The sequence below is a fragment of the Pinus tabuliformis genome, chromosome J (genome assembly GCF_031772625.1).
Source record: "Pinus tabuliformis cultivar Carrire ecotype Pingquan chromosome J, CPIR1, whole genome shotgun sequence".
Classification (NCBI taxonomy): Eukaryota; Viridiplantae; Streptophyta; class Pinopsida; order Pinales; family Pinaceae; genus Pinus; species Pinus tabuliformis.
In genome coordinates this window covers 348,543,182-348,570,803 of record NC_142295.1, presented here as the reverse complement: position 1 = coordinate 348,570,803, position 27,622 = coordinate 348,543,182, and the positions used below count along the sequence as shown (strand labels likewise).

General features: G+C 38.4%; 1 protein-coding gene across 1 annotated transcript; it reads left to right on the top strand.

The window, feature by feature from the left end:
* The first annotated feature begins 3,368 nt into the window (after positions 1 to 3,368).
* LOC149227189 (uncharacterized) lies at positions 3,369 to 20,183 on the top strand. The gene is made up of 6 exons (XM_089380421.1): positions 3,369 to 3,744; positions 14,843 to 14,911; positions 15,456 to 15,667; positions 15,885 to 16,007; positions 16,152 to 16,346; positions 18,966 to 20,183. The coding sequence occupies exons 1-6, from the start codon at positions 3,369 to 3,371 to the stop codon at positions 20,181 to 20,183; spliced, it is 2,193 nt and encodes a 730-aa protein (XP_089236547.1).
* The last annotated feature ends 7,439 nt before the right edge of the window (positions 20,184 to 27,622 follow it).

Genomic DNA, 27,622 nt, shown 5'->3' with positions numbered 1-27,622 from the left:
GAGGAAGGGGTTGATATGAAGAAGCAAAAACCCTAGCAAGGAGAAACCTGGTGCGAAAATGGGGAAACCCTCGGTCTCGAGGGAGGCATATGGGTGAGTGGCAAACGACAATGTCGCAGGTAGACATGGAACAGAGCACCACGGTCACTTGACCGCAGCGGTTGGAACATCATTTGGTCGCAAAGAATAGCCAGGTCAATAGGCAGAGACGATCGAATGGTGGATGAAATTTGTGGAACAAATGGGCCAGAGCTTGTCGAAGGGTGCAGTGAACATCATAGCATAGGGACATTGAAACGGTGAGAGTGTGAACATTGTTTGCATGAACGAGAAACTTGTAGATTTTTCTTTAGATTTAATGGAGGCTACCCAAATATGGGCGGAGGATCCACATCAGCAACCAGCTAGGTGTACATTGGAGCCACCCCAAGAACCAGACGTCTAGGTAGACGCATATATATCGGAGATGGTCGATGTGGAGGGTAGCATCACTGAACTCTAGTTTACTCACCCGAGCACGACTGCGAATGCAGAATACCTACACTACCAGGAGGACCAGACTCACCCGATTTTGCAAATTCTGTCACCATTTGAGCTCCAATATTGGGAATTTGAGCAGCAGGGACAAGAGACAAATGTTCATGGTGAGACATTCATGGCGGGTGGGGGCACGAGCATTTATGGGGCAGACACATTTGGCATTGACAATATAGGGCATATCACACAAGGTTTTACAGGTGTTGACCCACAAGGCTCGAGACCTCCACACTCGGCTCGCACATCTAGGTGCTTTGATGGCATTCCACGACAGGAACAAGCAAATGAGGAAATCAGAGCATCAGATTCAGACGAGAATCAGCCTGAGGAGAATGACCAAAATCCGGTAGACCACTCACAGAGGTCAGGGGGAAAGAAAAAATCCAAATGTACCAAGGTGCGTGAACAGGGGCGTTTACTCGTATTTGGAGAGGGAATCAGTATGGCATAGGCCGTGGTTACTGAAAGCACTGTGATTGTTGGTCGGGTTAGAGGCTGAAATCACACCCCTACTCGGTTAAATCAATGGACAGTGGAAATCTGGGGGCACTTACTGGATCAGTTGTCGGCTGTTCTTACCATGACAAGAGGTTGGTTTGCTCTTATATTCATGTGACCAGACCAGGCCAATTGGGTCTTGTCCAAATATTGGCATATCAAGATGACTTCGGTTCTTCTCAAGAGGTGGATGCCACTATTTGACCCAGAGAAAGAAAAAATGGGGGCGAGTCCAATATGGGTTAGAATACCCAGATTGCCTCTACAATTTTGGTTGGATGATGTTTTCAGATGCATTAGGCATCTATCTTGACCATGATAGATCATATATGGAAACCGACAGCTTAGCCATTGCCAGGATTCTGGTACATCTGGATACCAGAGAAGGTTTAGTTGAAAGCCTTCAGCTACAATTCTGGGATATAATAAGATGGCAGATCCTCGATTACGAAGGGATTCCATTTCAGTGCAGAAGGTGTCATGAGGTGGGGCACTTGTATAAGGATTGTCCGTTGATTACAAATGTGCATATTGAGACCCCGAGAAGACTAGTTACAACCAGCACTCAAACTCAAGCAGATGTTGACTCGACCTCTGCACTGAACATAGCAGCAGAACCCCAGAGAAGGTGGAGGGTGGCTGAGGAGGATCTTCATCAAGCGGGCACCTGGACACCTGATGCTCGGGTCACTCGATCACGCTCAAAGGGGCCTGAATTGATTCTGGGTACTCTCATATCCTCTCCTCCCTCTTCTCATAATTTTATGAATTCTGGCATTGCTATGTTATCATTAGAAGCATCAGGTTTGGGTTTAGATGCATGTAAATTGAGTCCCATTAATTGTCTTGTTGCATCGACTCCCCCCACTGATCTGGTTACTAAGCCTACCATTATCTTGGGTTCACCCTCAATTCATCTCGTAAGGGAGGATTCATCTGGAAATAACTCTCATAGATACAACCTCAGATCTCATGCCCACCCCAGAACCCACTCATTCAGACTAGGAGAAGACCCCCCCACAAGAGCTTAGAAATTGTGCAGGGGAAAACAATCCAACATTTCTAAAGCCATCCATAGGGCGAGTATCAAGGTGGCGACTGTTATTCAGATATCTACTGACCAGGTTCTTAGAGAACAAGGAAACCCTTATCAGGTTATCCCATGGAGTGCCTATCCTTCAACTGCAGGGGTTTGGCCAGCCCGGACAAGAAACTAGCACTCAGAAGACTTTTAGGCTTGGTAAGGATTGACGTTTTATTACTACAAGAGACATTGGGATAAGGGGGAACTATCAACTCTATATTGTCGACCATTCTCCCGAGATGGACACTCCATACATTGGATGTGAGAGGGAGCCATGGGATTCAATAACAAGACTATCAAGATTGAAAATATATGGGGAGGTGAAGGATTATTGGGAGATGACATAACCGCAACTGAAATTGATGTACCACTTAGATTGATTAATATTTATGGACCCTGTCATAATAGTTTTGGGATAAGTTGATGTCTACATCTCTTATGAATAATGAAAATATCATTATAGGAGGAGACCTGAACTTCTCCTTGGGACATGCTGAATCATGGGGTAATAGGGCTCAGATTGATCCCTTGACGAAGTACTTTGAGCACCTATTGGATTATAATAACCTCATGAACATTGACTCGGCCAAGATACAACCTACATGGCGGAATAGGAGAATAGGCGAGGATGCACTTGCCAGAAGATTGGATCGATTTATTATTAAAGCACCACTAGTGGAGAGGCTGGACAGAATAAGACAATGGGTGGGATTGGGGGGTATATCTGATCACTCACCGATATATTTGGAAATTATAAATTCCAATTACAAGCCAAATTCTCCTTTCAAATTTAACTCGGCCTGGCTTGTAGAAGAAGAACTACACAAAATAGTTATGGAATCCTGGATTCACTATGGACAAGATAACAACTCCACACCGGCTGAGGTGATTTCTAGTAATTTAGCCCAGATAAAACACAAGACTATAATATGGGCTAAAGGGAAAAATAAAAGGGATGAAGCTACTATTCTGCAAATTAAATCTGACATATCGGAGATGGGGGGCACTAGTAATGCTAGTTATTCATCAATGGAAAGTAAGGAACACCTGATAAGGTTGGAAATAGAGAAGATTTGCCTCCTGAGATAGCAAGAGGAGACTTGGATATTAAAGAATAAAGCCATATGGCTAAAGGTTGGGGATGAAAATTCAAAATTATTTCAACAATGGGCGGAAACTGAGTAATACAATTTGGACACTAAGAGATAATAATGGAAGGGAAGCCAATACATTCAATGAGATTGTCGACATGGGTATTAGACATTTCTCCCAAATGTTTAGGGTGCCTAGAGAAGCTACCATTGCAGAGGTACTTCGCATAGCAGGGACATTGCCTAGATTTGTGGAGGCAGAGGAAGAAGAGACACTAAACGAGCTGGTCACTTTGCAGGAGATCGAAGTTGTACTGAAGTGGTTTAAAAAGGACAAAATCCCGGGACCAGATGGATGGCCTATTGACTTCTACCTTACCTTCTTTGATCATATTGGTGATGATCTCCTCATTGCAATTGAGGATTGCAAAATTTTGGGGAAGATGCACGAGGGGTTCAATTCGACTTTTATTGCACTCATTCCCAAAGCTGATAACCCTCAATCATTTGATGATTATCGACCTATTTCCTTATGTAATTGCATATACAAAATCATTTCAAAAATTATTGCAATCTGAATCAAGCCCATTTTATCCAAGATGATTTCCAAGGAACAATTTGCATTTCTCAATCACCGTCAGATTCATGAAGCCATTGGGACTGCATAAGAAGGGATCCACTCTATTAAGCTCAAGAACACTAAGAGTATCATACTCAAGATTGACCTATCAAAATAATTTGACAGAGCAAGTTGGACTTACCTTCAACTTATACTGACCAATTTTTGCTTTCCTCGCTCATTCATTAAATGGATTATGTGTTGTTTTACATTTGTATCATATAACATACTCATCAATGGGGTTGCATCTGATTTTTCCATGTTGAACGTGGACTTAGACAAGGGTGTCCATTATCACCCCTATTATTTCTCCTAATCATGGAAGGGTTAAGTAGACTCATATCCAATGCTCGAGTTGATGGGTCATTAGGTGGTGTCAAGATGACAAATGTTTCCTATCTAACACATCTATTATTTGTAGATGATGTACTTATTTTTTTAGATGGTTCTATCCGTGATACCACTTGCTTCAAGAATATTCTATCCCTGTTTTGTAAAGCTACAGGTATGGTGCCCAACTACAACAAATCAACCATTATGTTGGTGTCTTGTTTACAAAACGAGCAAAGACATGCACTTCATCATTTTCAATTCACAAGGCAAGAAATGGAGGCAGGTCTCAAGTATCTTGGCTTCAGACTCAAGCCTAACGATTACCACATAGCGGACTGGACATGGCTTATTGCAAAAATCGAAGGTCGCATCAACATATGGCAGCAGAGATGGCTTTCCAGAGCGGGTAGACTGACACTTATAAAATCTGTATTGGAGGCCATACCAGTATATTGGATGGCACTTGCCTGGATACCAAAAGGCATCATCAATAGAATACAACAAATTTGTTGTAGATTCTTATGGAGAGGGAAAAATGTTGGGAGGACTTTTGCTTGGGTTAAATGGGAAAGAATTGGAAAACCAAAAAAATGGGGAGGATGGGGTATAAAGGATCTGAACTTATTTGCAAAGGCACTTGCAGCAAAGATGGGGTGGCAGATTATTACATCTGATAGTTTATGGAAAGAGGTGGTTTATTATAAATATATACACCCTCTATCAATAATGGATTGGATTCGTAGGCCGATCCGGGGCATTACTAGATCCTCCATCATTTGGAAAGCTATCACACACTCCATAAATGTCATTAAGCGAGGATTGGCATGGCGAGTTGGAAATGGTGAGCTAGTTTGACTAGGCATTGATGCTTTGTCGGGATGTGGAAATGCACACATCTTACCACTGGAGCTTAGACAATTACTTGCACTGGATAGTATCACTCAACTCTCACATATTGTAGATGGAAGGAACACATCTTGGATCTCACAGGAATGGTTAAATGCACAGGACCTCAGGATACCAGAGAGGTGGAGCTTGGATTGGAACAGATTCATTGGGGCACTAGAAGAATCTCATATTAGGATTACTGACCGGGAATATGAAATCATATGGTATACATCCTCTCACAGCTACTGCACTCCCCGGGATAGATACACTTTTCTAATATCAACACAGGAACCTATGGGGGCGAAATGGTGGTGGCGACCTCTATGGAAGCTTAAGGCACCACATAAAGCCCATCTATTCATGTGGTGCATATTATCAAATAGAGTGCCCACCAATGATAATCTAAATCGTCATGCTTTTCATGGTCCATCTCGATGTTGTCTTTGCAAGGATCAGGCTGAAGACATAGATCATCTCTTCCTACACTGCCTAGTGACATGTCAGGTGTGGAAACAGATTTATCGTTCCCTTAATATCAAGATCAAATGGAATGGGACTCATCTCACAAATGCTTGGCAAATTTGGTGGAATTATGTAGCATCATAAAAAATCAGGAATCTCCCTCTACTAGTATGTTGGGGTATATGGTTGGTCAGGAATCGATCTATATTCCAGGATGCACCCTTCCAATGGACAACAACTTGCAATCACATTGTTGCAATATATCACTTGATTCCTAAGGAACTAGCATCAAAACCCATCCATGTCATTACTCTTGAAGTAATTGATCATACTTTCCCTTGGGCATATTTTGACGGGTCGGCACAAGACACCGGATGTGGGGGTGGAGTTGTACTTCACATTACTGAAACACATTATTTCAAGCTCAAAATGGGATTGGGGAGAGGCACCACAAATTATTTTGAACTCAACAGTCTTAGACACTCAAAACTTGTTATCAATTGGATCAACTTTGCATCTCATTGTCACGTGCACACACTCAGGGGTTTACTGGATGAAGTCATCACTCTAAAATCACTTTTTGATTTTATTGTATGCTCGCATATATACAGGGAAAGGAATACAATCTCTGACATTCTTTCCAAGGAGGCCGCACAACAACACAGGGGGCAGTGGATAATTCAAGAACATCGAGATCTAGAGACTTATCAGTACTTCCATCGGCCTTTCATAGAACAAGATGGGGACGATTCTGAATGATCTGCCATGATCATTCAGCAGCTATAAGCATTTTTGTTTATTCTTTTTTGAACTATATGATCGGTTTATGCTTTTACTTGTATATATTTATGTCTTTTATGTATATATTGATGGTCTAAATGAACATGGCACTGGATAGAATGGCTTGGTCCATATCTGATATTTTGCATATCCTTATGCAGATGATACAACATGTAATTTTCTTTTTGTTAATGGAAATTACGATTTTTTTCTTGGGAAAAAAAGGTGAGACTCTTGTTGCTGCTAGGAAAAACAAAGAAAAGGAGATTGTAAATAGAATGTAAACGAAAGTACGTGTTAAGGTAACCAATACAATTTAACAAATACTTTATCAATCTGACGACAGAGAATTCTTTAATCGTCTAACACGTGATCTGACAACACTCGAGGGTACACATGGCGTGGCATATGAGGGAGTTTTTCTCAGAGGGAACGCCACGTAATTATGATTTTTTTGGGAAAAATATTGTTTCTTTTTTTCAATTATTTCTAATTTTGCCTAAACTAACCATTTTTTTTCAATAGTGTTTCTTTTGTTTTTTTTCAATTTGTTTTTTCAATGTTAAAACAACAACTTAAAATTTGTCTTTTTAAAGATATTAAAAAAAGCTACATATTTTTTTTTGGAAGTCATGATTTCTCATATAATTATGTATTATAAACTAATTTAGGCTGCAATGCATTTTTTATATAATTAAAATTGTTGTTTTAAAACTTTTTTTAGCTTTATTTTTTCATATCTATATATATATTCAAGATACACATTAATGTATTCAATAGGTATTTCAACACTTCTATCATGGTCCTTTTGGACCCATAAAGAGTTTAAGAAACTCAAAATTAATAATCATTTTCAACTCATGCAATAACACTTATACATAGTACAATAAGCTTATAAGTCTTATAATTGTAATTGTTGGTAAGCCATAGGCCCACCTTCTGCAAGTTCTTATATCATCAAGTGGTTTTCAAGTAGTTGTTTGCCTTCCTTTGAAAGCTAATCTTTAGCAATGTTCATTTCTTTGTATATGTCCACGTGCAAAATCTTTATAAACATTACAAATGTTTTCTTTATATGTTCAACCAAAGGAAGCAATGTGATATTGTGTAGTTGGGACTTATAAGATAAAATATTTATTACAAGACTGGAATCTCCAAAAACCTAAAATGAACCCAAAACTTTAAGGGCAGGTACAAAGCCATGAATTCACTATGGTTATTCATTTTCCTTCCAACATTTGCTTTGAGATAAATATATTTCCTTTCATCCAAATGAAAAACTATTCCACAACTATAGATGACATCATTATAGGTACCATTGAAGAGAATCCAAGACAAGGTTTTGTCCACATTTAGCTAGAAGGCTTTGTCCTTTTAATTGACCTATAAAAAGGAAACAATCCCAAAAATCAACCAAAATTCTTAAAAGCAACGATAAATTTATCTTCAAATAGAATTGAGATGTGAGCCAACCATATACCCCAAAGGGTCAAATACAAGATGGCCCCGAGGGCCTTGAGCTCCTTTTTCCAAAACCAAACTAGAAACAACCTTCCAAAGAGTCATTGTTTGTTAGACTTAAATAGTTTTCCATATCATTACACATATGTTGAGAGAAGTTGTAAGATAGAAAAAATTATTTGATTGACTCAGCATTGTTCCAAACATAAAAGGTAACTTCTTGGGCCAACTTTACCCCTTTTCTTCATCATCTCCCACATGAGAACCTTACTATTTAATGCTAACCACATTAGCAATATATATTTTGGTGGTGCCTTTACTTTTCACAACTTTTTCCAACACTAGACATGTTTCCCTAAGCCTGCTCCAATTAAGGTTATGTACCCATGTTTCGTAGTGTAAACACCTTCATCACATTCCCCCCTAAGAAAGTTCATCTCCATCTTGAGTAAGTTTCACGTAATTCTTCTGAAGAGTAAAGATGTTGTTTTCCATTCAATTTCCATATCACTTGCCACATTAGTCTCTTCAATGTTCAATCATCCCCATTTGAAAAGTGCAATAACCTTAGGCTTGTTCACAATGTTCAAGGTAGCTTTCCCAAACAAATGAAGGTGATGAATTAACACTTCATAAAGGAAAACTCCTCAATTACAACCCATGAGAGCATCCACACACGCTCTAACAGGTTTCCTATGTCTACATAAACCCAAAAAAATACCAATCACAAGGAAAACCAAAACCCACATATTCCCTTGGTTTGAGACATTCTCTAAGCTTTTCGTTTTAAACTTTATCCTCCAGAATAGTACAAAAAAATGTTTTATTGAATAAGAAAACTATTTTTAAATTATGCTTCAACGACATTACTTTTTTAAATGTGTATTTTTTAAAAAAGTTAAAAATATTCATAAAAAAAACAAACAAAACAAAACAACACTAATGATAAAACGAAAAAACTAAAAAAAATTATTAATAACAATAATTAATAAACCTTAAAGAAAATAAATTTAGAAAAAAAAAACCAAAAAAATCTAGTAAAAATTATTAGAGAAAATAGTTAAAAAAGTAATTCTTAAAATTGCTCCTCACCCTTCTCTTTCCACCTCCCCTCCCAATGGCAACCATGGTTATTGCTCCAAAGGAGCCACATCTTACAACAATGTAGTAGTGAATACTCATCTTTCCTTACAATGGTTGTTGTCGCTCCAAAGGAGCCACATCTTACGACAATGTCGCAGTGAATACTCATCTTTCATTCCCTTAAAGCTCATGGTAGTGTAGAGCAGTGGGGCACCAACTTCTCACCTTAAATTTTTATATATATTTTAATTTTATATTTTTACTTTTATGCTTTCAAATTATGATTATATATATAATTTTTATTATGATTTTGCTTTGTTTTGTTTCTTTAAAGGTCTTATTTCAAAATATTCTTGTTTTATAAATGTTTTAACATGTTTTTGTTTTTAAATATGTAATTTTTTTCATTTTGATTTTTGTTTTTTTTATTGATTTTGTTGTAATGGTATAAGTTTGTGTAATTTACGTTTAAAGAGTATTGTAATTTTAACCATATAAAAAATAGGTGACATGGGTAGTTTTATTTTTAAATTTTAGTTGCAACCATTTTAATTGTTTAGGTCATGATTTTAAAGAAGTTATAATCATGATTTTTTAATAAAAAGTTTGGCATTGTAGTACTATTTTTTTATTCAAATGTGTATGTTAAAGTTTTGGTTAGCAATAATATAGTTTTTTGAGGCTATGGTTAAACAAGTTTATAATTTTAACCATGGAAATAAAAAGGTGTTATTGGTAGCACCACTTTTAAACCAAGGGTTTATTTTGGTGTTTTTGAGACAAAAAATATGGGTTTTAACAGTTAGAGTTTTTGTTTTAAGGTCATAAATATTGTTAAGTTGATAATTATATTCTCATCTGGAATGGGAAAATGAAGCAGTGTTATCGGCCCATATCCCGTAGAGATGCTTTGTTAATTTTCCCTTTATACCTTTGCATTGATAATAATTAACTTTGACATTACACCATTGGATTCTTTTGACATGCCTTTTTGCAAGCGTCCCCAATTTAACAAAAGGGCATCATATGATGTGTTTTTCAACACCTAGTCTTTTTAGTCTTCATGAAAATGATAAAAGCTATGAAATGACATCTTCCCTTACAAGTTTGGAGGGCAAGATGTCAAGCAAGCCAACCTCCATAAAGTCAAAACTCTATGTTATACTCTACTACGCATTTGTCATTGTTTTCCACTCTAAGCATCAAGTCTACATCTCAGTCTTCGTCTTGCTTCAATCTCTTATGTGAATAGTTCAATTATAAAGCAAATGACATTGCAACTTTCTTAGGGACTCCTGAGTCTTTGTTCATGGTTTTCCTTCTCACACATGTATCAGTGATCGCTTCCACACCTACCCTTTAGTAGTGTGTGGTAAGAAAGGCTCTTTAGTGAGGAGATAATTCTCCTTCTTAACTAATACCTCTAGCTACACTAGATAACATTTTAGAAGAGGTATTGTAACAACCCTTTTTATGCACCCCCACATATGTAAATATAATAGTGAATTTTCAGCATAAGAACCATGGCTGGTTGAAGTGGAAGTTTGCAAACAATTTAAGAGAGAATGTAAATTTAATGACTGGACTAAAAAAAGGGACACACATATCCAAAGCCTTACATGAAGAACATGTTGTGTGTCATGATTGAACAATACCTAGCCACATTAAATTCCAAACATCGCTTCCTAACTTCCAAACTACCACCGTTGACAAAAATTGAAGAGATGGGATTGGGATGTATGGGCAAAGGATTGTGCCCATCCCTCGTTCCCCTCATGGATTGAGGTCGAGGAACTGGGACCTTGAGAAGGAAACATGGGATTCAGTGGGAGAAGTAAAAGCACATTGGTGGAGAACCCGGGGAAAGAGCAACATCAAAGGAGATTAGTACTCCCTAGGTGTAGAAAAAACTTTGGGAGACTGTTAGCAAAAAACGTTGGCCATCTGAGAGAATTGTTTAGCAAGTGTTGTCATTGATGTCAAAGGTTAGACATTGATGTTAAGCCCAAGGAGATTTTTTAGCATGTTGGAAAATGTAGTTGGTTATGTCAAGTTCAGGGGGAACCTGGTAAGTGTGTTGGTGTGTTGTTTCCTAACCAAAGTCAAGGATACAACCTATCTTTGAAGGCCTTTTATCTACAGGTAAATTGTTCAAAATCACATGAAAAGTGTTTAGTATGATAGCCCTCTCAGATAATTTTCCAACGATATATGGTTCTTAGTCAAACTCCCAAGGATTGATGAGAAAACGTATTTTGAAGTGAAGGTAGTTTATGTTGGTTAAGTTATTTGGGATATCTGGGCTCATCTGAGAAATCTAGGGTTGTATTATTTTTTCAGAACTAGATTCATCCGGACCTCTCTAAGGTATCTAGGTCAGTCTTTCAAGAATCTAACCTTTTGTGGTATAACTAAAATTATACACAAATATTTTTGGATTTCCTCTAGCCAACGATGACGCAGGATCCACATGGAGAAGATGACAGGTGGCAACTATAGATTGGTTGACATGATGACTTCAGAGTTGAGCTGGCTAGTTATTTTGCAACAAAAAGTGTACTATGGTATCCAAGCCTCTGGGCATGAATGTTAATTTTTCCACTTTCCAAAATTACCAGATATCAGATTTTCTTATTCATACACAATGGACCCTAGTTGACATAGAAGTACAACTAGGATGACAAATGACACCAGGTGGCAATGACGTAGCAATGGTGATGACATGGAACTCCATGAGCATGAAATATGATAGGCAGATTTGGAATTTTTGTGTGGCTAGGTGGTTGTATTATAAGTTGCACATGGCACCACTAAGAGGATGCCACGTGGAAGGATGACATCAGTAGATGACATGGCATATCCTTGAGATTTGCACTGAGGGTTCGTTTTGTAAAGGTTTTGATATTGGTCACAATTCTATTTTTAAAAGATATTTGAGGTTTGATAAATAATTTGTGCCATTGAGTTATCTATCAAATCTGGGAGTGTAAAAGGTTGATTATGGACCCAGATCTCGAATATGTTGTGTAGTTATTTTATCCCGTGGTCCCGGATCTTGGTCCCATGGAGTAAATAATCATCTTTCGTATTGAAGCTTCCAACCCAAGTAAAAGAGAACTCGGGTATACCATAATTTTCATAAGGTCATGGATTTAGATCTTTAAGACTACGGTCATATCTTATGGTCATTTAAGTTAATCATTGAAGCCTCAAAGAGCCATTAACTCAACTTATATCTGGGTCATATGGACTAGATTTCTAGCAAGGAAATATACAACTTATTTGTTTGAATTGTCGGCTTTGCTATGGATGGTCGCCTTAAAGAAGTATAAATAAGCTAGATCACTTTGGAGTTGTGGGTGGATCTTACAATGGCACAGTACAAGAGTCTAAGGAAGTCACGCGGAATATCAATGATTACATCTTAAGCAAGAAGCACAGTAATAAAGAATAGAGAAGCTACAGAGCTGAGTTTTTATTGGGTTTATACTTGTTTTGGATTGTAGGGTCGAAATTAACTGCCGAGTCAAGGGGTGAGTATGAGCTTAGTTATTTACATTGTGGAAGATCAAGAAGTTTTGGAGAGTTAGACTTGAAGGTTTTGGATCCAATGTGAAAAAGTTGTGAAGGGGAGTTCCATTGTGATTTTTTGAGGTTGGTGCCTCAATTAGGTCATTTCCTATAGCAAGTGGGCTCTTACATATTTCAAAGGTTTCTTGTAATGACCCACCTACAACTATAAATAATACAAATATTAGCATACATATGAGACCTCCATACGATAGCTACGTATGCATGGACCCGCATGTATCGAACTATATATAGGCTAGTTACTACAGGAAGAGATATAAATTAAGGTAATGAATTAATACCTTACCAGAATATCATATATATCAAATTAGGTAGGTAATACGTATACCATCTTAAATACACACACACACGAGCACGCGCGCGCACACACACACACACATATATATCCTTAAACTAAAAGAAAATGTTAATTTTAATTTACAAATTATATTTAAAATTAAAATTAATTAAATAATAATATAAATTAATTAAAATTATAAACTAAATAAATAAAATTAATTTATTAAAATTAAAATAAACTTTAATTAAATCAAATCTGACGTATTCAAAATAAAATCCATAAAATCAAATGAGATTTGATTTTTATAAAAAGTTACACGTAACAAAAATAATGACACGAAGATGGGAAGAAGGCGATGGAAAAAGAAATAAAATGAGGAAGAAAATCTTGAGGAAGGGAGGAGGTCGAGAAAGGGAAATTTCTGATAATCTTACTTACTGAGAGGAAGAGTTCAATTGTTCTTAAGTTTTCGGGCACGGGGGACTAGATTGCGTCAATTGAGCTGCACTTTGGGACTGAGTACCTAGGTTGTACCCAGTTTGGTTGGGTGGTTTTGGTCTTTTGGTAATGGGAGTGGGAACGGGAGCAAGAGAAAATTCTAAGGCATCTTCAACCACAGTAAGCTAGGTAAGTACTCAAGAGCGAACCAATGAAATTTTTATGTTGTGAATTCTGTTTAAGTTCAAAAAATAGTTTCCATATTTTGTTAAAGGAAAATGTATGAGTAAATCAAAACCTTACATTCTTGTTGAATAAATTAGAGCTTTACATTCATGTATGAGTAAATTAGGGAACCTCCCATTTGTGCCTCAATCAAGTTGAAGCCTACAACAAGTTCTTGCATATGCCAGAGGTTGGTGCCTCAATCAGGTTGTATCCCAAAGTTGGTCGGTGCCAGTGAATTATTGTAATCAAAGACTGAAGAAAAATATAAGAAGATTTGTGGTTTTCTATAGTAAGGGTTTCCATGTATATGTGGTGTTTTCATGTGTTGATGTGATGATTGTTCTTATTGATGCACTATTATGTTTTCAGTTATAATAAATTGTGAAATTGTTTATTTTGGTTAAATTTTCCATTATACGGATTCACCTCCACCCTCTTAGTGTAATTACGCCGTAAGGCGTTTCCCTCTGAAATGAACTCCCCCAAATGTCTTTCTGTCCTAATCGTAGCCGTTAGATCTTTTGTTAGACGATTGAACAAAAATCAGCCGTCTGATTTAATAAAAAATGTTTTAAAACATTAAAAAACCTTAAAAAACGTTTCACTTTCCCCTTTACATCTGTGCGCCCTTTGACATCTGTGCTCCGAGCTCTCTGTTTGTATAGTCGAATCGGCATTGGCAATGGCATCCCCTGTATCCTCCTGCCCCCAAAACCCTTCTGAAACTGAAATCTGGATAGAAATCGCGCAAACGGGTGAAGGGAAACCGCGATACGACTCCGCCAACATTCAAACCTGGAGAGATGCCCTTTCTCGTGTTGCAGAAATCACAGCCCGGGAGCGGTTTGCCGAGCTTCCGTGTCTTGCACCTAAAAAATTAACGGCACACTTTCTTTGCACGCTCTTGGTTGTCTTGCTATTTTGTTTCTGTTACCAAGCATTTCCCCTGTTTTCGTCATTTGGTTTGTGAACTGCTTCAGCAATGAGTCGCCCATTAATACAATTCGTAGGCAAGCATTTAATTTATTTATGATACTAATTCATTGCATGACATTGTTAACGGATGCTGGGTGGCTCTCGAGGCACACCTCCAGATGTGGTAACCTGGCTCCTAGTGGCTTCTCCCTGACGGAAGGAAATAGTGCCTTCGTTTCCCAGTTGCTTCTCCCCGACAGACGGAAATAGTGCAGAATCCTTGCAACTTCAACGTTTCTCAGTTACTAGACCCTGCTCTGCACCAGATTACCAAGAAAATCCTAAATTCCTTGTTGGCTTGGTTGCTACGCTGTAGTACTGTGTACAATTTTGACTGCATGGAGGTTCTCCACTCATCGCCGGCTCAGGTAATGTTTCCTTTTCTAAAATTGCTGGCCAGTTTCTTTCCCTTTTATTTTCTGAGCTATATGTCTTCTATCGAGCTAAACCCTAACAGGCAGGCTGTTTTCGCAGGTAAAGAGGGCAACCACCAGGGTCGTCGGCTCCAATAATTTACCCAGTAGGCAATTGTGCACTTCCTATAACCCTTCTAGTGTGTACAGGTAGACCTTTGATACTCATTACTCTGACCTCTGTGGTAGCTTTCAATGTATTCCTTTGGTTACTTGAAAATTATTATGGAATGAATCATGATGCATGGTGTTTGTATGCGATTGTGCTTTTAATCATCTACAGAGCCTTATGTCTTTACAATAGTAAGTTTAAAGTACTAAAGAAAAATTTGAATTTTCCCTCGTAAATTAGGGCTAAAACATAACTCTACTCTAATGGGAACCCATGTTGTCGTTGTGGCTTGGGATGTCTGCAAGGCATGCTTAAGGAGCAAGACATTTAAAAATTCATGATGCTTGCCGCCTCTTACAGGATGCACTTTTGTACACACTAATTCAGTTAAAAAAAATTCTCATGATTATTTTCATGCACAGCATATGTCCTTCTAGGCTTTACTGAGGTCCTAGGGCATGTTTTGCTTGTGGTGTATATGGAGTTCATTTGAGAGATCATTTTATTTTCTTTATAAATATTAATCAGTTACCACTCATGCTTGACATTGCTTAATCTTCTGAGTTTTTCACTTTGGCTCAGGTGTGACATATTTGCCAAAACTAGACCGTCCACACCTTCAAAGACTGGATTTTCCCAGAACTGGATTTCGAACGGATGGAGTGACTGAGCTTGGGAGTTTAGTGAAGCTGAAGAATGTTCCCTTATGGGCAATTTTTCTGGCAGTCATTCCTGGATCATTGCTTGCATCCATGATTTTTGTAGACCACAATGCTGCTTCCATTTTGATACAAGTAATCCTTCTGGCATCCCCAATTTACTTTTTAGTTTCATCGAGCAGAGGTTACTATTATTGCTTTTAACTTTCTAGAATTTATTAGGGTGCCATTTATTGTCATCTCTTTCTCTACTCTCAGTCCATATTGACTGGAATACAGGACAGGGTCACTATTAGACTGAATCAGACCCAAGTTTAGCCTAAATGAAATCAATAATTCCCTTTCGCTGCAGAATAAAGTTGGCCCCAATGCAAGAAGGACCATGTCAAGAAACTGGGATATATCAATTATAGCCATCCTTGTATTTATGTGTGGCATATTTGGGTTGCCTTTCTACTACGGTCTTTTCTTTCAGGTAAAAGTGTGCTGAACATATCAGAGATGAAACCTGCTTCTACTGCAATCAACAACTTGACAGTCAAAATTATTGGTAGACTTCAATTATTTCAAATATAATTCAAGTATCTCAAATATTCCTCTTGTCATGTACACTTAACAGAGCCTGAAGCATGTCCAAGCTCTTACACATGAGAAACATTCGGACCTGGAGAGCCAGGAGTCCCAGAATGATATTAGAGTCCAGCGCATTTTAGGCCTGATTGCTTCCTTGCTGTCAGGCCTTCCGCTTGCTCCAGGATTAAGTTGGGTCACTGCAAAAATTCCTCTTGCTGTGGTTGTTGGCTTATTCATAGAGGTAAGTTGAGATCATGACCTAAAAACCTGTTTGCAAAGTTCCATTTAAATCATTTTCACTAACTACAGGAAATTGCAATACCATGTTGGCTCATCTCATTTTCATCATCTCTTTGAATCCACATAGGAAGCTATATTGTAATATTATGTTTTGTCACAACATTTTCGTCATCTATTCAAATATACATTGGAAGGGTTTTTTTTTTAATTTTGAGCCAGCAAAGCTGACCCATGTGTATAAGCACCAACATTCTCACCAGGGCTCCAGAGATTTGAACCAGCCATTTGAGAGGTTTGCATCAGCCAAAACATAAAGCCTTTGTTATAAATAAAACATGTATACATAGTCTGCCTGCTCTTACTTTCTTCGATTTCCTTCGAATATTCATATGGGCATGAAAAGTTTTGTTGAAAGAAGTCCCCTTTTAACAAACATGCACCACCATAGTGTATCTATTCTACTTGAACCCTCTTAAAAGAGTTGTCCAATACTCCTATAATTGATTTTGTTGACCTTATTGTTATGGATTCTTGTGATGAGAGAAATGTGGTGCATTATATAGCTTGGCTAGGGTTGTAAGTGATCTATCAAATCTTGATTTTGTTGACCTTGTTGTCATGGATTATTGTAATGAGAGAAATGGGGTGCATTCTATAGCTTGGGTATGGTTGTAAGTTTTCTATCAACTCTTCTGTTTATGTCTTTGAAGTTTGTACGAGAGAAATGGGTTCATTATATAGCCTGGTAAGATTGTAAATGATCTATCAACTCTAGTTTTTGTGTGTGTGTGTGTGTCTGTGTAATAATGCATTTAATGATACATTTTGATTTAATCTAAATAATATATAAAGTACATTGAATCCAAATACTTGCACGAGCCCATCTAAACTCAGGTCCAATATAGACCTAAAGTTTGTGTAGCTCAAAATTGCATGTGTCTAGTTCACACAGATCTAAGTCAAGGTACTTAGCAGACCACTTAGTACATGTCCAACTTCCTAGTTGAAAACTTGCTGATTATAGTTACTAGTAAGCTAATTATTTCAAGGGTGACTATCGATTGCTGTGGTTATAATCCTCTTTGCTAATAAGGTATATAATCGGAAATTTGCATAAATGTCAAGTGCATGCATAACAACAAGGCTAGATAATTCTGTGAATGTATGTCTTCATAGATAGTTGGTCTTCTGGCTGCATTGTCGTTGTAATCCTCTCTGCTCATCAGGTATACAGTAAGAAATTTGCATAAATGTCAAGTGCATGCATAATAACAAAGGCTAGAGAATTCTGTGAATGTATGTCTATTGTGTGAGTGTATGTTTATATAGATAGTTGGTATTCTGGCTGCATTGTTCCAACAAATTGCTCCAAGTTATCATTTCCCTGACAATATGGACATGTATGAATTTCTGTTGATGGGACAGAGAACGGTGTGTTTTTGGATGCTTGTAAACCAATGTATATTTATATCAACCCTGAATTTGTCAACTGTTGAAAGGGATCAGATCTTTCTGATATGTAAACCCTTTTGATAGTGCAAAAAATTGGGAAAAGATTGCTATCTTGAAAGACCTGATACCTCTGCGTTCTTCACAGATTTTTAGTAAACATATATCTAGGCTTATATATATGTTAAAAAAAAGCTGATTAGATTTTCTTTTCTATTGTTTGGGACACTGTTATAATCTTTTCATACTGAACTGTACAGTGTCATCTGGGTGCAATGCTAAGCCTCAACTTAATTATTTCAGAGTATTGATTCCTTTGGTTGTAAGTGCCAAGGTTACACACTTACTCCTAAAAATATGTGTCTTCATTGTAATTCAACAAGTGCATGATTAACAGAACAGGCTGCACAGTCTTATCAATGTATATCAAAATAGATGGTTAGTCTTCTGATTGCGCTGTCCCAACAGAGCCAACCAACTTACTGCTACACAGCATCAAAGAATATATAGAAATGGATGTATTCTCTCTAAATTTGCCGGTGAATCCATATCCACAGGTAGTTGGTTTTGAGTTTGATCCCTGTGCCCTGCATTGCTATAACCCTGCATATAGCTCCATGATGTGGGTACGTTGCCAAATGCCCTTATTGAATGTTTCGATTTAGTATTTTAGTTAAGAATCACAGGTGGTTGGTTTTGAGTTTGATCCCGGTTCCCTGCATTGCTATAACCTTGCATACAACTCCATGATATGGGTACCTTCCCAAATGCCCTTATTGAATGTTTCAGTTTGTTATTTTAGTTAAGAATCCATATTGACCCTAAATGCTTTAGTTTGTCATATTGGTTGTACAGTGTAAACCCATGTCATCATTTAGTTGGTTTTGAGTTCTATAAGAATTTACCTCGTTTATAATTGATCGAATTTTACATAGAATCTGAATAGACTTGCGAATTGGGTTACTCTAGGTGGTTGAGAATGTCCTCCCACCCATAATTAAAGAATCTGAATGGACTTGCCAATTGGGTCTAACCTAGGTGGTTGGGTTTAGCCTAGAATGTTGTCCTTCCCAAGAATTAATTCTCACTCAGTGAATTGATGATTGTGCTTTTAATATCCAGTAATGGTACACAACTTATAATGACTCACTGTGTTGGGTATTTTCTGCAGATGGCCTTTCAGACCTTGGCACCGTTGCGTTTCATTGACAACGCAAGGCTAATATTGGCAGACCCATCACTGCGTTCAGTCCCATCAAGGCAGTTCAGTTCGATAAAAGAAGTGGTACAGTACACCTCTATCCAGATCGCTTGCACCCTTGTAATCTTCGCAACAAGCAAGACCCCAGCTGCAATTATTTTCCCATTGTTCATCCTGCTCATGATATGGGCTCGCCATTGCCCATTACGCAGCCTTTTCATAAAAAAAGCCCTTGATAAGCTCGATAGCAAGCTGCCCGACGAGCAACCCAAAATTCAAACCCCAGGCATGAAAATCTTCAATAACCCCCATGCCAGGGGCCGCAGTATCCATCGTCGTGCTTCACAAAATCGACAAAATCGACAGAATAACAAAGTGGGTCGCAGAAAAACCATGGAAGTTGATCAAACACCTGATCAGTCTCCGCTGCTATGGAACAATAATAACCCTAACTCAGCTGTTCTCCCACCTGCAACCAAGCGGAGGCTGAACGAGCGGAGGAGCAGGCGGAATAAACGAATGAAAAAGACATTAGCTCTGGATTCATCACATCATTGTGATGTGAATCCTCCTCTCCATACAGTTATTTTACCTCTTCCGTGCAGATACAAATTGAAAAACCCACAAGAGCAAGAAGAAGAAGAATCCTTTTCTTTTACTGCATCAAGATCAATAATGAAGCAGATGTCAACCCAATTGATCCTCAAGCCCAAAAATAGTTTTGAACTACAAAATCCTATAGAAATGCACTCAAATATACTGTATGATCCAGGACCCAATGATCCACCCAATACAGATCCTATTATAAACCTCAGTCCTGCAAGATCAGCAAGCAAACCCAAGAGAGGAGATTGTGTGGATTACACCACAGATGATGAGACTATGATAAAAGTGGTGAATAGCCAAAGCTCACCATATCCCAGAGCACAAACACAGCAAAATAATGTATTGAACCAGAGAAAAGAAGGCAGCACTGCCTGTGCTCCTGCTGTTGTTCCTGAGATTAGGCCATTGCCAAAGCCCATAAAGCATGACATTTTTCCAATGGAAGGGAGGATACAACCCAAGAAAAAGATCAGCAATGTGATTGATGAGACCAGCAGGAGGACGAGGATGATTTTAAACCAGAGAAGATGGCCATCCAACAAGCCTATGCCATCTGCAAGTAAAGGCCCTGATGGTGGGTGAACTTTTCCAATGTCGCTGGTGGATTGGATTGTACTGGATACTTGTAAAAATTTTGAATGTTCAATTTTGCAAAAGAGACAACTTTTCATAAGGCTTGATCTGTTCAAATTCTTCATCCTCTACTGTCAAAATGTAATCATGTTATCTTTATTTGTTGATATAAAATAAGCTTGTTTGCACGCAAGTGCATGATGTGTTGGTCGGGCTGCTTGGTTTACACGCCCCCGGCCGCGGGTCGATTCCTGCGGAGCTGCAGATACTGCAGCGCATTTGTTCCTTGGAGCCTCCAGTGTTGTTTCGATGTGTCAGCGGTCAGTTCTAACGCGCATTTGTATGAATATATAAAAAAAAGAGGGCCCATAATGCTTCTAAAGGGAACTAGCCCCTCCCATTTTACATAAAATAAGCTTGTTTAATTTAAAGGTTATAGTTTGCAGAGATATTCATGATTTATTCTATAAAGATAAACCTTACAAACCTTATGTATCAACCGGTAAAGTATTATTTTTATTATTTTTATTTTTTTTAGACAAACTTCGGTTGCTATATTATAATCTGAAAAAAAGGAGAGGCAATTCGCCATACATATAATATTTCTTGGACATCATGGATCCAAGGAATTACAAAAAGGGTCCCTTCCTTGATCCTTGTTCTAGTATTCCTGCCTCTAAGGCTTCTTATACTACTGTAAATCCCAACATATTGCAAGCACCAAAATTTACAACTACAAAACATATTTAATCTATCTCTATATGGCTGATCTTCCTAGCTGTGGACTCTTCTGGGTATGGGTCCGGCTCATTCTGTTTTGCACTGGAGGAAGCAGGGGTTTCCTTGAACTTTTTGTCCATCATGAACTTGAGGATTACTATTGATTCTTCTGCGTGGATGCACCGGTTGGCCAAGTTGCTGAACTGTTCATGTAAAGAATTAACTCTGTGCAGGAACAGATTGATCTCTGCCCGATACTTCTCATTGAGAACTCTGAACTGATCTTCCATTCGCGTTTCCAAGCTTCGGACTTGATCCTCCAGTGCACGCTGTTGCGCTCTCAACTCCTCGAACTCTGCCTGAAGGTCTCTGCAGTGGAAGCAATCTTCTGAGCGGGCCATTTTCACTGGAAATTCCCTGTCTGCGTTGTTGGCTTCTTTAGCACGGGACCTCTGAGTTCTTTGCTTACTGCAGACTGCAACCACGACTCTCGCAGGATTGTTATGATTCTGCTGGGCGCTATAACAACTCCCTCGGGCTGATTGGGGATAAACGGGAACGATAATGTCCGGATGCCTGGAGAAACTGGCTGTCTTAGTGTATTGAGGAGTTCTGCCATCTGGGGTATAAATAGAAACCATTGGCATGCTGTGAGGGCGGGAAGATGCCCGTCTACAGCTCGCAGTAGTCCACGGAATGGTCAAATGCATATCTTGAACCGCAAATGGGATCCTTCTGCAAGGACGATTCTCTGCTGGATTTGTCTTGATTCCCATGCATTGAATCGATGTTCTGATCTCATTTCTGATCCAAATCCTGCCTATCTTACCTGCTCCGTCATCGGCACTGATTACTTGTCTGATGTCATTGGTTCTGTCAGTCGTGGTACACCTGCTGTTGACTAACTGTTGTAGGTTCATGGTAATGGCTGCAGAGAGACAGTGTTGTTACAACTCAGGCTGCCCTTGGAGCGCTCGCATGCCCTGTTGGCATACTTATCAGCCTCCTTGTTCAGGCCACGTAGGATGTGATAGTATTCGACCTCTTCCATTGAAGCATGGAGGATCTGATTCCGGTGGTTTATCTGCTGGAGGAGGATATTCAGCGTGCTCTGTCTCTGCGCCATAAGCCTGATAATTATTGCTGAGTCCCCAAATACCACTGCCTTTCGTATCCCTAATTTTAGCAGCTGTGTGAGGCCCTGATATAATGCTAATCCCTCTGCCCTGTTGTTGGAGATCTCTCCTAGCCCCCATTCGAAGTGAAGCATGCTCTCTCCATTTGCGTTGCAAATTAGACCCCCTGCACCTGCTTGGCCGGGGTTCGATTTAGAAGCTCCATCAAAAAATAGGTAGAATCTGTTACAATTTCTCAGCCAATTCGAAAATTCCTCATCCTTTAGCCTCAGTTTCCATGCGCTACTTGGTTTTTTCATTTGTGTTCTTCCTTGGTTTGTTTCCTGAGCGCTAGCAATATTCTCTAAAACATAGCTGATCAGGTTTCTCTCTTCCACGCTATAATTTGTTGCCTCAATCTTGCCTTTGGTGTGATTTGTGACTGTCTCCTCCGCTAACATTTTTGCCTTGTGACAAATTATCCTGGTGTTGCAGCCTTTCTCCTGGAAGACCTTTCCATTTCTTGCCAACCAAATGCGCCATAAAAGGGTTAAAGGAATGGTGTTCCATACCCTTTGCACCAATTTACTCCTTTTCTCTTTCCATGGACAGTTCTTTCTCCATTTATGTATCGTTTCTGCAATAGTTGCCTGAGGTTCCCAGGAAGCTTCCCCTAATAAGGCCATCTTTCTCCAACATTCATCAGCCACCGGACATTCTATAAACAGGTGCTGAATTGTTTCCTCTGATCTACAGCAGTTTGGGCATCTGGATGGCCCCATTATGCCTCTTTTCTTTAAGTTTTCCGCTGTTAGTGTTTTTCCTTTCAAGAGCAGCCAAATAAAAAATTTGATTTTGGGGGGTGCTTCTGCTCTCCATACAAGTTTCCATTGGTTCCATATTTCCTGATGGAAGTTGCTATCACATAGAAATTGGTGTCCAGCTTTAACCGTGTATTGAGTTCCAGTTGGGTCCCAACGATATCCATCATGCTTGCCTTCTTGGATCGGAGCTTTGCTGTGTAGGAGATTCTTTAGGACAGTGAGGCTAGTGTCTAGCTCCCTGGGATGATCCGGGAAATTCCAACCTGTCCATGCTTGAGAATGATTGTCCCATTGTGATATTTGGGCCAAGTGCATTATTCCTTTGCCATTGAGCCAGTTTATGGCAGGGATTGCCTCCATGTTTGTTCCAATGGGATGCTGCCCTAAAATTCTGTCTGTGGAGAAGTTGATGCTGCTCCCCCCTCCTGGGACCTTTGAGATATTCTGAGACATAAAGGTAATGGCCTTCTTGCAGAGTTGCCAAATTTTTGTACTATCTCTGTTGGGTATATTAGTCTCCAGGAGTTGATGCCTTGTGCAGTTCAGGTATTTTGCTTCTAAAACCTTCTTCCACCACGCTGCAGGCCCTGTGATCAACCTCCATACTATTTTAGCTCCAAGTGCTAAATTTAGCAATTTTGGTGATCTGATGCCTAATCCTCCTTTTTCCTGAGATTGAATGATGTTCTTCCAGCTTACAAGATTGATTTTTTTATTTTATTTTTTCGTTTTCCCTCCTTGCCAAAGGAAGTGCCTGAGATCTCTTTCCATTTTCTGATGAAAAACAACAGGAGCTTGATATAAGGAGAAACGATATATGGGAAGAGAAGCTATACCTGATTTTAGAAGAACTAGTCACCCTGCTGGATTCAGCCACATGGTGCCCCATTGCTGGATTTTTCTCTTTATTTTGTCAAGAATTTCGTTCCAGGTATCATCTTTTAGCGGTCCCATACTTACTGGCATCCCTAGATAGGAGAAATGATTCCAGACTAGTTTGCAGGAGACTCCAAATATACTTGCAATGTTATGGATGGTGTGATTTGGTGTGTTCCAACCATATATACAACTTTTTATCTGATTAACCTTCCCACCTGAGTAATCCATGAATTGGTCTAAAATCTTCTTAAAGCGCCTTGCAATAGTGGTGGAAGCTCCTCCTATTAAGAGAGTATCATCTGCAAATTGAGAGTGATTGATGTTCTTTGTTCCTTGTTCGATCTTGATGCCAGTGATTAGACCTATTCTCCGGTTGTAATCCAAGGTTTGACTGAATGATTCAGCCATAAGGATAAACAAGTAAGGTGATAGAGGGCAGCCTTGTCTAAGGCCACGAGAAGATTGGAATGCAGCACACGGTCTCCCATTAATTAAAGGGGAGATCCAGGGATCCGTTATACAAGCTTTGATCATTGTGATAAAGGAGGGGTCAAATCCCATTTTATGAAGAACAGCATACAGGAAGGAATGCCTTACCCTATCAAAAGCATTGGCGAGATCCAGCTTAAGGACAAACCCTTTCTCTTTTCTGCTTAAACTTGAGTGGATGGCCTCTTGCACAAGAAGGATAGAGTCAGTGATGTGCCTATTAGGGAGAAAACCCCCTTGGTTTTCTGAGATCAGGGATGGGAGGTGTGGCTTGAGCCTGGATGCTAGAATTTTTGAAATTATTTTATATGCTGAGTTGCATAGAGATATTGGCCGAAATCTTGAAAAAGTGGAAGGTCTGTTCTCTTTTGGGATTAAGGCTAGATAGGTGGAGTTGGTAAATCCCCCCATTTTGCCTTTTTTAAGAACCCAACGAATCATCTTTGTGAGATCTTTTTTAATCATCTGCCAATATTCTCTATAAAAGCTGATTGGGAACCCATCAGGTCCTGGAGCTTTATCTGGGTGTAAGCTCCAAATTGCTGCTTGGATTTCTTCTTCTTCTACTTCTTTTCTAAGACTGCTGTTCATTTCTTGTGTGACTCCTTTAGACAGGTGTTGCAGCATGCTTGAATAATCCTCCTCATCTTTATCCTCTACCGGTAAAGTATTATTAATATTGCATATGGTAGAGTATATATTATATGATTTAAATTCAGAATAATATATTAATTGATTTGCTATTCAATACTATAGATAATCTACAGATACTAAAATTAATATTGATAATCTACGGATACTAAAATGTTTATGGCCTTTAACATAAACATTTCATTTCTCATATCCTTAAACTCATTGAAAATTTACAATATTATTTGTATATTTATTAGTTTGATAAGTCAAGTAAATGTGTCCATATAAGCTTATCGGGCTTATATCAATTACATTTAATAATCTAATTGTCCTAGTAAAGAACACAATTATTATATTAATTACATTTAATAATCTAATTGTACTAGTAAAGAACACAATAATTATATGATAGTTAGTTTTATAAAAGATAAGATAATAATCAATATCAATAATAATTTGAAAAATGAATTTAGCAACTTTATCCTTATATGTAAAAAGAAGTTTAAAAATTAAGTTAAATTTTTAGATTTTTAAAAATATTTATCTATATCAACATATTTGATATAAAAATAGTTGGTTAGTTTTTTCTAAAATTATATTAATTTTTATAAATTTAAACATCTTTATAAAAACGTAAAACGTTATGCACTAATCAATCAATGTTTTACAAATTTATTTATTTTTCATAAAAATATCTCGGTGGTTACGATTTTAAAACTAACATTGATTCTCCCAGATCTTTACTCTTTAATAAGCATGGATGCTTGAATTTTTTCGGTTGAACCTTATATATAAATTACGTTTAAGGTACAGCCAAAACCAAAACATGATTCAAGCTTTCATAAATTCAGATCCAATCTGATACTGCTCCAATTGCAAATACTGGGCAGATCAAAGGGGGTCAATTTAAGGAATTTAACTTGTGATATGGCCTTCAAACTATCTGCCTCTATCACTGGAGCAGCATGGATTTTATTAGCTTCTTTGGTTTCTGTGTTGTTGCAGGCCTCCGTGTGTTCTTCAGCCAGCAACAACCCCATTGACAACTGCTGGAACAATGGAAACTGGAAACAAAATCGACAGAAGCTGGCAGATTGCGCCTTAGGCTTCGGAAGCGCAGCCAAAGGAGGAAAAGCAGGACAGATATGCACAGTCACCACCCCAGAGGACGATGCCGCAAATCCACCAGCTGGCAGTTTGAGATATGGGGTGACACGTAAGAATCCACTGTGGATTGTTTTTGCTAAGGAATGCATTGCTTGATAGTCTCTGGTTATCCGCAGAAGGCACACCCATCAGAGATGATCAGTCATGAATATATCAGTAAAGCTGACCAGCATGAAATGTTTCTTGGTTTAGGGTTTCTTAGGGTTTTTCATTTTCTTGGTTTAGGTATGGAACTCGAAAAGTTTCAGGGCTTTTCCAGTTTATGATCTCGAAAAGGAATGCATTGCTTGATAGTCTCTGGTTATCCGCAGAAGGCACACCCATCAGAGATGATCAGTCATGAATATATCAGTAAAGCTGACCAGCATGAAATGTTTCTTGGTTTAGGGTTTCTTAGGGTTTTTCATTTTCTTGGTTTAGGTATGGAACTCGAAAAGTTTCAGGGCTTTTCCAGTTTATGATCTTGAAAAAAATCAGTTTAAGTCAGTTTATTTAAGTCGTATAGAGAGTCGGGGATAGTATGCTTGTATTGCCTTTCGCAACAACTTTAAAAAACTCCTCCTTCACGGAGGTTGACTGCTCCAGCTATTTTTTTCTTTGCTGATTTTGGATGATGCGAATTTTGTGGCGTTTCCTTGTGTTGAGGTAGTTAGGATTTTTCTTGAAAATAAATTGGTGAATATTGTCATTTTCATTCCTCGATGAAGTTTTGTATGGAGACTCGGGGATAATATGCTTGTAGGCTTTTGCATCTTTTAAAAACATCGGTTGATCTTGTCATCCCTGGAATTCTTTCTCATCTCGTTTTCTGAATGGGCTGTAATTCTACTTCACCCATTTTACTTGTCTTTGGACGCAGGTATATAAGCTTTCATTGAGTCGGAGAGAATTAATCAGATTTTCTTGCTCAGAAATACCTTAACAGATCCCATACGTCAGTGCGTGTTTGGTAGGGTATTGACATAACACCTCAACACATCCAACGCAACCTCTGTGCTAGGGAACAGGGTTTTAACACTTGTATATATATATATATATATATATATATATGCGCTTGTAACAATGATAAGGACTTGGCCTCTTCTTCAATACACAAAATAGGGTTCCTTGATTTTACTAATATAGATGACATAGGATGCCCACTGATTGTCTTTTCAAGGCTTGCAAATATATGCATACAAAATCTCGACTTCCTTAAATTATGAAGGGCCTTAGAACTGTCCTTTAAAAGATTCTCAACTTCCTTACAAATATGTGGAATGAGAAGTCCACCACCTTTCTTCTTTTATAGCCTGGAGATCAAGAAATCACAGCCCCAATGACCTATACTGGTCGGCCAAATTCACAGAGCATGATAGTATATAACAGTGCTTTATGTGGCATAGGCTTCTTGGCCTTATTACAAGCACAAGGAATAAGTAGGCATCTTCTTAGATAAAACAATCGACATTAACAAAACTTTTTCTCTTCAATAACTCAGAGAACAAAGAGGCATGAATAGGTCGGATTCACTGTCTGAATTGAAGAGCGAGAGAGAATATAAGACAGAGTTCACCGAGCCATAACATTTCTACCTCCATACCACAAGATCGAGAACAGAGTAATCCTTTCTCCAAGGTTG

What these genes read in the sequence shown, in the direction of transcription:
- LOC149227189 (XM_089380421.1), top strand. Translation starts at nt 3,369, where the DNA reads ATGGGTATTAGACATTTCTCCCAAATGTTTAGGGTGCCTAGAGAAGCT. An exon ending in CTGCTTCCATTTTGATACAA is followed by an intron (nt 15,668 to 15,884) that starts GTAATCCTTCTG and finishes CTTTCGCTGCAG; the next exon opens with AATAAAGTTGGCCCCAATGC. An exon ending in ACTACGGTCTTTTCTTTCAG is followed by an intron (nt 16,008 to 16,151) that starts GTAAAAGTGTGC and finishes TACACTTAACAG; the next exon opens with AGCCTGAAGCATGTCCAAGC.